Below are 11316 nucleotides of genomic sequence, written 5' to 3' on the forward strand. Positions count from 1 at the left end.
TTAAAGTTCCTAAGAATAACAAAAAAACTGAATCCTACTTTTTTGCCGGGAAACCCAGTTTTTTTTTTATTTGCATTAACCTTTTGTAACCCAAGGTCGTAAATTTAAAAATTAATAAGTCAATCGATTGGCCTTTCTCTTTAATAAAACACGTATTTTTTAAAAATTCAATAAAGTCATTATTTACTTAGTTATTTCGATATTTTGGGAGTAAAAAAAAGTTTAAATAAAGGAGGTATCCCTGGAGAAATTTTCTCAATAAAATAATACACTCCTGCTCAAAATTAACGCACACTTTTTTCTTCTTTAGTCATACCCCTACATCTTATTTAAAACGGCTTTTAAATTATTTGTTGTATTTTTTTGTGTTTGGTTATTATTAAGCAAGTCAGAAAAATGCTAAACTGCAACAGTATTATCAACCAAAAAAAAGATGAACCAAATTTAGCAATTTAAGGTCTGAAAACTGATATTAAAATAATTTTTGTTTTTTAAGAAAAAAAATTTTTAAAAATGGAAGCACGTGACAGTTCTTTCCAATAATTTTATTCAATACTTGGCATTGTCTCCTCTAGCGCTTATGACAACTTGGAGTCATCTATTCATTCCACGAATTAACATTTGAAGGTTTTATTGTAACTTTTCTTTCACTCCAATTTTCTGTGGATCAAGAATGCTTGGAGGTGGATTTCGGCCGCAAATTCACTTTTTTCAACATTTCCTAGACATGTTCTATTGAATTCAAATCCGAATATCTGTGTGGTCAATTCAAGGGTGGCATATTTTAATCTTGAAGATATTTTCAAACCACTCTAGCATGCATTATCGTGCATCAGACTGAACTGTGGACCAAATCTAGGGGTGATTGGAACCGCATGGTGCCCCCGTGCCCCCCCCCCCCCCCTAAATCCGCCTATGATCTCGTGAGTTCTCTCTTCTACACAATTTTTGAAGTTTTGAACAGACTCTAACCAAAAATAACCAAATATTACTAAATTCGGCAGTTTAAAACTGAGTGTGGAACGGACCTAATATTTATAATGTACCTATATCAATTTCTTTATTCATCCAAATAAGGTTTAAAATTACAAATATTCACAGCAATTAAATTCAAAATCTCCTTAGCCGACATCTCACGTCCATCGTTCGTATTAATTCCCGTTATCCTTGCACATTCCTTAATATAATTCTCCAATTCCTTAGCATTGATTGGCTTCCGTGGATCCTTTGCTTGTATCGAGGATAAACATTTACCAGTCATTTGTGTCAGTTGTGACCGTGATGAGCTAAAAACCTCATCCAAGTTATATAGTTCCAATGGTGGAGCTGGTGGTTCACTGAAAATCGGTGGAAATGTCTTAAAAAAGAGACAAGAAAAAAATAAATAAATATGAAATACAATTCCACATAGGTATATAGAGATAACCTCTATATACATAGATATATTATATAGAAACTCACCGCAAGCTGTAACGGAGGTAATGATATCTCAAACTGTGGTTTAATTATCTTGAGAGGTTCATATTTAACATTTAATTGCCGATACGTATCTATGACATCCTTCAGCAAGCGATTGCTTAGCGAAAACAGTGTCATATCGAACATTTGTCTAAAGTCCGATGGAGTTTCGGTGCCAATTGAATCAACCAAACATGGTCGAGGCAAATCCGACAGGAATGCGATATCCGTAAATACTTTGGTGTCATTTATCTATCACAGAGAGTGTAGGTGGTCAAATTGTAGAGAATTTGCAACACTCTATATTAAAAGTCATAATAATCTCACCTCAACATCATTAAAATCCAAATCAGTAAATCGAATATCGTCATTCGATAGGAGATTAAGAAAATACTCCAAAATGGCGTCATTTGTTTTATCTGTCAGATACTTATCATGCCAGATGTATCCTGAACCGATGGCAAGAATTTTACCATTGTTGCTGCTGCGCTCGCTGCGATAATAACCAACTAGGGGTCGATTAAAAGGGTACACAACTGGTCCGGTTGTCATAAGAATATTAGCTGGATCGGTGACATTTAATGTGGCTCCATAAGGATATTGAAAGTGAACACGGTGTTTCTCATCGGTGAAGTCATAATCGACAATTTCGATATCCTGTTTGACAAGATGTCGCCACATCGATTCGCAGACAACACCACCACCGATAATACATTCTTTGGGGTGGAAATTTTTGTAATAATGCGGGCGAACAACTGTGTCTATAATGAATTTAAAATAATTTTATTCAAGATGATAAAGATTAAGTGGGTAGGTATAATTAGTCAGCAATAATATTACCTAATTGATTTACATTAAACATTCATAGTAAAAAGTATGTCAATTTTTTAAAAGAAAAATATCAAAATGTATGAGATTCGATCTGAATCTGACAGTAAAGCTATGATTAGACGGTTAACGTAAATGTTCAAAGTAATGTGGTAATCCGGAAGAGTTTTCCAAAAAAAAAAAATCATCTTTTGACAACGATGAAGGTGATGAAGAGGGTAATAGGGTAAATTGACTAAATCCCTGAAAAGTACTTTTTGGTTGCTTATTAACCAATATAATAAAAAAGGCTATTTATATGTATTTTATTTATTTGCTTTGGTTTTATTTTGTATTAGGGCTTGTATATGTTTATTTTTGTTTTGTAATATTTTAATAAAATTGGTTCAATTTACGAGGCTGAAGAAATATTTTTCAGAGATCAGAAATAAAAATCTTAACCTTTTGAAAGGTTTCTTAATAACCCTTATTTGTCGCCATTTTCAATAAAGGTCATAAAATAACCTTTATTTTTAAAAAAGAAAAATTTCGGTCAAGGTCTGAGAGAAACCTTTATTTTGGATTTTTTTTATGTGAGATTTATCGCTGAGAGAAAAAAATAAATCTCATCTGCAAATGTATCAATTCCTAGAGACATTGGAGTGCTGCCATATGAAAGCTTATATTCTCAGTTACCCGATAGAGGTATAATCGGGTTTTGGATTTTTTTTTTTCAAAAAAGTTGGGGAAATTTTTTTTTTTTTTCGAGAAATTCCCGAATCTTTGAACGCTCCTGGAAGCTAAACCGCTTGAGAGCAATTTTTGAGAGTGATGCCAAATGATAGCTTGTGTCATGGGCCTACGCTTTGCACATTGTCAGATTTTTAAAAAATCATCTTCCATGTTAAACCGCCACATCATGCCTATTTTTTTCAGAATCGGGCTTAACTTTTTTTTTAACTTTAACTTCTCCTGGTTTGAGAACGCGTGCACCTACAGGGATGGGAGTTGTACCCAAATGTAGGTTAGAGTCCTCGCTACCTTTTCATTTTTTTTTTTCAAAATTCCGAGATATAGCCGTTTGAAGTTGGGCGGGCGAAAACGCTTCTGGAAGCTGAACGCTTTGACCTAGATATTAGAACATCAGTCTCCTGAAATATTCGAAATTGCATTGGTTGTGCTTGTCGTCCCAGCGCACAGTGCGTCGAGTGTATGGGGGATGTGGACAAAAATCAGAATATAAATGATTTGTGTTCCTTTGAATAAGAATACCTTCAGAAACACATATTTATGGTATATTTCACCAAATAAATGATAAATTTCACAAAAAAATAATAAATATTTAGTTAATATCGAATTAGAGACAACTCTGTAGGTGAAATCCCTAAAAAAAAAGTATTTGACATCAAGCGACGATAGTGATCTTGATGATCTATTCCTGATCAAAAGAAAATTTGACTAATTTTACACAAACGGACGAGTTCCATATCCACAAAAGTATAAGTTTTTCTTTACGTGGCAATTAACGATTTCATAAAACATGGTAAATACAGTCGTATTGTCCAAAAAACAACAAAAGTACTATTAAATTCCTCGATATTTTGGAACAAAATATTTGGAACATCCACAGTTTTTTGTTTTACTTGAAACAAACACGTAAATCACCTTAATCTTTGAAAATTTTGCAATTTAAGCATATTTTTCGAAAAAATCCTTGTTTTTAAGTGCTAAAAATGAGTCTACAAATATAATAATATAAGGGAAGCTAGTGGCATACAAGATTCTGCTACAGCTTGCTACAGTCTAATATAAATTTAGTTTTTGAGTCACAAAAAACAGACTTTTTTAGGTTAAATTTTTTAAATACTAATTTCACTTTACAAAAACAAACTGAAATACGCATCTGATCAGCAGATATTCATTTTGATAATTAACAAAAAAAAAAAGTCAAGAACATTTGTTTTTGCTCTAAAAAAATGATAAACTTCAATTTGAACCTAAGCTTGAATAATCAAAACACCATGAAAAACACCACTAATCTTTTTGAATCTTGAATTTAAACAGTAAAAAACTGTGTTTTATTATTGTAGAATATGAGCCCTTCATGTTAAGCGCCGGTTTTTCGTCATATAATGTACTTGATTTTTTTATTTTTGTCCACTGGTTAACGCACTGTGCAACGACTCAAATCACAGTGGAAAACACATTTTCGTCTTTAGATTTTACTTTAACCGAAAATAGATATAATCTTGAGTCTAAAGAACTTTGAGAGTCTATTTAGTTCATACATTATTACATAAACTTAGAAAAAAACATCCTTTTCATATTTATTTTTGCAATATAAAGACATTCTTGACATATTCGACATTTTCCTTGGAATTGACCATTTTTGATTTATTTTTAGCGAAAACGGTTAAAGGTTGACCTTTTCCATTTATTTTTTTGTAAAAATCTCAACCATTGAGACATATTTAAAAAAATACAAAATAAATCTCAACCGATAACCTTTATTTTTGATTTTTTTAAATAAATCTCAAACCTTAACCGAAACTATTTAAAGTAATGTGGTAACTCTCAGAGAGAAACCGATTGAAAATAAAGGTTGACTGTTATTTCTGGTCTCTGATATTTTTAAATATTCTATATTCTTATATTTGAAAGGATTTTGATTTTCTTTTTATTTATTGATACTGATGACAAGATAAACATTATTAAATTTTGCTAAGGGTGTGTTTGCATCTATTCACATTATTTACACATGCACTGTGGCGTATACGTACTTTTTTTTAAACCGTATATGCAAGAGTAGAGGAGGAGAAGCCGGTTGACCAAGATGGTCAATATATTTATATATTTTTTTAACGTGAAAGAAAAAAATCGTATTTTTCATATATCTAACCAGTTATGCATTCGTACAAAAAAAAGTTGAGATAACAATAAGACATGACAAAAACAAATTTTAGAAAACGGGACATTGAATTTTTTTGAAATTTTGGATTTAGATATTGATTATAATGATTTCTACAAAACGGCATTACAATTTTATTTTAAACCTTTTTTTTACAAAAAATGTATTTAAAAAAAATTAGTTTTAAAAAAACCGCTCTACGATTTTGAAATTTTTTTTTAATGCATCTTAATGAAACAAATCAAATTGCATACTTGTTTTGGAGCTCGATTTGATTAAAGGTGTTGTTTTAGATCCCCCGCACACTATAGACTTTCTATCGACCGATTAGTCGGGTTGGGCTCTTACCGTTCGCGTACACTAAAACCGAATTATCGGCCGACTTGGACGACTTTCTCGGACGATCGTCTGCATACACTGCTTCCGATCTAGGACGTCGCACAGTGGCCCGTTTTGACTTTTTTGCTTGCAAAATTAATATCTTCTAAACAAATAAAGACATCGCCACAATTTTTTTTTATCTTGAAGGAAATTTCCAAGGCTATGAAAATTGTGAGTTTCAATGTTAAAATAAGAAGTTTTAGATAAGGTTGTAAACATAATGGTATTTTGATTACAATCGTCAAAAATCAATTTCTGAAGTAATCTGAGTTAGGTGACACAGTGGGGAAAAAGGAAAGGAACCAATTCGAGTGAAACAGTGGGGAGAAAAGTATTTTTTTTTTTGTTTGTTATTTTTATGCAATTTTTTTATTTTTCTTTATAGAAGAGTACATTTATAATGTATTTCAGTGATATATTACAAGTCAAACAGTGGAAAAAGATAAAAGTAACAAATTAAGACATAAAAAACACTAGATTTCTTTAAAACTATCATCTAAGTCCGGGGTAATTTGTAATAAACTCATCATTTCTGGAGAGTATTGTTCTTGCAGATCTTTTTGGTTTCTTACATGCTTAAGGAAGAAATAGGTGTATCCGATGAGGTTGCAAGCATGTTAAATAGGTCTTCATTCTGCCGAATCCTTGAAACTTTGCACGTATTTTGATATCTGTACTTCTTGTGGTCTTTAACTTTGCACTCCTGGGCTTCTTCTGACAGTTCTCCAAGTGGAAGTGATTGATATTCGATGATATTTTGACTATGGACCATTATTTTGTGAAGAGTAGGCGTGAGTAGTTTTTCAGGATACTTTTTTTTAGAAGCCCTGCTGTTTTCTTAGTATACTCTCCAAATTTAACTGCATTCACTACTTCCCTGCAATTCAAAACATTCAGTAGGTATTATTTTCAGCATCATAATAACTTCTCCATTGACTCCAGTTATTCGAGCGGTTGCATCTGATTGTTCTCCTTGAAGTGTTTCCATTATTAGTATTTCCAAAGCCTTTCTTTGGTTTATCCACATCAAGTCCAAGCTCTTTTCGAAAACGCGTTTGGATCGCTTGTTTTCTTCTCTTTTCCATCTCCTTGGCCCAATATATTCATAAAAATCATGTTATTGAAATCCACCACTTACAAAACAAAGAACTCTAATTTTCCAAGATTTTATTTTCACACATGAAAAAAAATGTCGAAAAAATGACTTACCTTTTCAAATCAAATCGCTCTAGCTCAGTTGGATGCAAAATGACGCAGCTGAGCTTTTGGATTTTTATTAAGAAATATATAAGGATTTTGAATCAGCTGAGCTTGGTTTGATTACGTAGGAATCTTTTTTTTCTATGCAATTTGAAGTCGAAAAAGTGTGCAAAAAACATTAAATTAAACAATTAAAAAATAAATTTTTTTAATTTTTTTTTAATTTTTGGTTTAAATATTTACACAGCATTTGAAAAAAAAAAATAAAAATCAAAACGTCTTAGGAGCCCTCTTCCTAGTTTTAACACTCAAAGCTAAGAAAAAAAATAAAAAAACAGATTTTTTTTTTTTTTCATAGTAAAAAATTATTAACTTTGACTTGCTCTATAAGGCACACCAATAACCCAAATTGAAAATTTTTTTCGAATACTCGAGCTCCAACCATTTGTGAATCCAGTGATCTAAAAGTTTTTCATTATCGACCCACCCGAAAAATGAATATTGCAAGCACTTTTGTCTAAATGGGCTGCCGGTCTGTAGTCTGACTTTGCGAAACTTGAAGTGCATATAATAATTGTTTTCAATGGAATATTTTGAAGAAATTTATATTTTTGAAAGTTCATACCGCCAATTTTTGGAAAGAAAATGCTTTTAGCAATATCTATGTATAAATAAACCCAACAAGGGACGAAAAATCCAAACAAGTTCGGATTATTCCGGTTGATCGGTTATTATCGGGCGTCAACGTACTACAACGGACGATGTCACTTTCAGGGGTGTACGCACTCTAGATATGTGCTTGGTTCTATCGGCCGAGTTCGGCCGACAACGCCCGAGCATAATTCGGCCGATGACGGATTTGGTGTACGCGAGCCGTTAGTGTGCGCACAGGCAGGTAGGAAATATTTTAGTTTGAAGGCAGTTATGAAGCAAAACCAACTTTTTTTTTTCAATCAAACGAACTTTTTTATCAGTCGACACTTAGTCGTTGTAGTTTGCGCACTTTCATACATTTTCATACTGATTAAGAAACCGATTAAACTGCCGATGTCGGTCGATAGAAAGTTTTTATAGTGTGCGGGGGCTCTTATTCCTTTGAAAAACGAATTTTTTGACCTTATTATAAGTGAATAAAAAAAAAATTCATATCAGGATGGCAGGCAATCAAATAAATTTTCCACTTTTAGATTACCCACTAGTTTTATACTGTGTTATCCAAATCTTAAAAAAGATCTATTCCAAATTGTATCCATTTTTTTAATTTAATTTAAGAAAATCTGTACACTGTACGAAATCTTCTATATATCATAATTTCAAAAATATTAATTTGAAGGACAAAATATAAATTGATTTAAGCTATTCAGTGTAATAATACAATGTGACTTTTATCTACTAAGGCATGTAGGAACTTGCAATCTAGTACTACATTTTGTTACAACTTACCACTGTTTATGTACATTCCAAATTCTTCTAAAAAGAAATTCACATTTGTGTTGTAATCATTTTCACCGCCTTCACCTAAAAGTATCATGACCTTTCCACCGTTTTCTACAAATTCCTAAAATAGACAATAGACATTATGGTAATAACACATAAATGGCAAAATGATTTTTCATGTCAGAAAAAAAATCACACCTTCATTACAATAAATTCATCTTCTGTAAATTTATCTTGTGGTCCAGCAATTACAAAAATATTAATTCTTGATAATTTTTCCTTTGTTACTTCTCCATCGTTTCTTTAACGAAAACAAAACAGAAAACAGAATTAGTCAAAACATAAACAACAAAAAAAATATCCCTTGATTGAAAAATTCAATAATTGACTCACTGTTCAACTTTCCAATTTATTTTGATTTTGCGGTGTAACATTTTATAATTCTCTGACAGTTGGAATCTTTCATTTTTTGATATGTCAAATGATATCACACCTTTCGACATTTTTATATTGTGTTGGTTAATTTAATTTTATGTCGGTTTTTATTTTTTTTAATAAATTTATAATTGAATTACAAATGAGAGAATTCAAGTGCTTCTTGTTTTATTCTATTTGTTTACAGTTTTTTAGTTTTTTGTTACCATTGGTAACGACTATTTTACGTAACATAATCGTAATGTCAAAACAATTCGCAATTTCCTTCCATAAGTAGTGGCATCTAGTTTTTCAGGAGAGAAAACAATTTATGCAAATTCAATGAAACAGGGTGCCCTGGATTAGAAAATTGCAATAGAATAAAAAACAAAAATGTAGGTACCTATTTTTTATTTAGACCAGCTCCAGCTAAACAACTATATTTTCGTTTCAAGCTCCATATTTCTTATTCGTAGCAATTAAACGCACGAAAAATAAAATGCACTACAGTTTCGCACGTACTTGCTCTTATGGTAAAAGAAGCTCTATTCAAAGTTTTTTATGAACAAAAATTAGGGAAAATTATAATTTGATTTTATTAAAGCATATTAAATTATAATAATTCTATTGCTAAGTTTCAAAACTAAACTATTCCTCTGCGTGATTTTCAAAACAACTCTTTTGCAAATGAATTGTTAAATATTTTCGGAACTCGTTGGGTGACAAAAAGCAAAGCAAAGTCAGCTTAAAATCGAAAATACATGTTTAATTCGATTCAGAAGTTGTTTTTTTTTTTACAATGCGGGACAAAGTGCTTAGGAACGTTTTTTTAAATATCTCAATACAAGAAAAAGTGGAATACATTGTTTTTGATTCTAGGGACACATTTCTGATAATGTAAAAAAATACAGAAAATCTGTTTTTATAATTATTAAAACACGGTTCATAAAACCATTATGATCACAAAAAAAAAGAATGCCACTGATTTCTTTTATAAAAACGAATTAAAAGAAAAAAAATTGAAAATAGTAGAGCCGTTTTTTGATACTTTTTTAAATAAAAAAATGTCTAACATTTTTCAAACAAAAAGTTGGTATACCATAGAAATAACTAATTTACACTTAAAAACGAAATTTCAAAACATTTCACCAACCCGTTTTCAAATAATTGATTTTTCAAATTCCAAAAATGTGTTTTTTAAAAACTGTCTAATGTCGAAATATTTTTAAAAAAAGAATCGATTTAAAATCGATTTTTACGACACGTAAAAAGCATCAAGATCGATTTCAATACGATTTTTTTTTTTTTTTAAGGAATACGACATAAAATTTTAATATTACGGTTACTTAAGCGCTTTTGTATATATGCAAGAGATATTAGAAACCAAAAATAACGTTCTATGGCAGGTACTATTAGTAACGGTTAAAAAATATTTTTTTATTTCAAAGGTTGGGTGTTATCTGTAAAATTAGTAACAAAAATTTTAATCAAAATCGTTGAAGCCGTTTTTAATAAAAAATTCCTTTTCTATTGGTTAAATTCCGTTATATGGCAGGTACCGTTAGTTTTAGTCCTAGTCCGTTTTCCATTTTTACTTGCGATATAGGTACTATATATCAAGTTATGCATTCGTACAAAAAAAAAAAGTTGAGATAACATTTTTCCATGACATTACGATGGTAGACAATGCCAAAAAAGTGGGTCCCGGAAGTCCGTCTGTCTGTCTGTCTGTCTGTCAGTCTGTCAGTCTGTCTGTCTGTCTGTATAAGGAGCTACAGCCTAAACGGATGGACCGATTGATGTCAAACCTGGTATGCAGCGTTATTTGGCGACTCTCCAGAGGGGTTTTTGGAATTAATTTTTTTGGACCAAAAATAACGGTATTATTAACGGTACCTGCCATAGATACGTTTTTTTCAAATCCGATTATCTCCAAAACTGCTAATTATAAGCCAAAAATAAAATTTTGAAAAAAATAATTTTTGGATTTTTAAAAAAATTTTGAAAATTTTTTTTTTAAAAATCAAATTTTCGAAAACGGGACATTTAATTTTTTTGAAATTTTGTTTCTAGATGTTGATTAGTGATTTCTACAAAATGGCATACCAATTTTATTTTTAAACTTTTTTTCCAAAAAATTATTTATAAAAAATTAGTTTTTTAAAAAACGGCTCTAACGATTTTGAAAATTTTTTTTCTAAAAATGCATGTTAATATATCAATCAAAACTGCATACTTGTTTTGGAGGGCAATTTAATTTCAGATTTTATTTTATTTTTTTTTTTAAATAAATTTTATTTTTTTTTTTTTCCAAATTTCTACATATATAAAAAGTCTTTAAAATTTAAGCAACTATAACTCTAAGAGCAAGTTCGTGCGACCCCAGTCGTGCATTTTATTTACTTGCGATATAGGTACTATACATCAAGTTATGCATTCGTACAAAAAAAAAAAGTTGAGATAACATTTTTCCAAAAAAGTGGGTCCCGGAAGTCCGTCTGTCTGTCTGTCTGTCTGTCAGTCTGTCTGTCTGTATAAGAACCTACAGCCTAAACGGATGGACCGATTAATGTCAAACTTGGTATGTAGCGTTATTTGGCGACTCTCCAGAGGGGTTTTTGGAATTAATTTTTTTGGACCAAAAATAACGGTACTTGTCATATACCGATTTTAGTAAAATTGAAATATCTCGAAAACGGCTCTAACGATTT

The 11316-nt window shown here is 31.0% G+C and overlaps 1 protein-coding gene across 1 annotated transcript; it reads right to left on the bottom strand.

Moving 5' to 3' along the window:
- Positions 1 to 1034: 1034 nt before the first annotated feature.
- On the bottom strand, positions 1035 to 8787 carry LOC129913108 (intraflagellar transport protein 52 homolog). The gene is made up of 6 exons (XM_055991605.1): positions 8585 to 8787; positions 8390 to 8492; positions 8198 to 8312; positions 1786 to 2219; positions 1462 to 1710; positions 1035 to 1357 (listed from the first exon to the last, which is right to left on the bottom strand). Exons 1-6 carry the CDS (start codon positions 8692 to 8694, stop codon positions 1061 to 1063), a joined length of 1308 nt encoding a protein of 435 aa, XP_055847580.1. The 5' UTR covers positions 8695 to 8787; the 3' UTR covers positions 1035 to 1060.
- Positions 8788 to 11316: the final 2529 nt, after the last annotated feature.

The sequence above is a fragment of the Episyrphus balteatus genome, chromosome 3 (assembly GCF_945859705.1).
Source record: "Episyrphus balteatus chromosome 3, idEpiBalt1.1, whole genome shotgun sequence".
NCBI lineage: Eukaryota > Metazoa > Arthropoda > Insecta > Diptera > Syrphidae > Episyrphus > Episyrphus balteatus.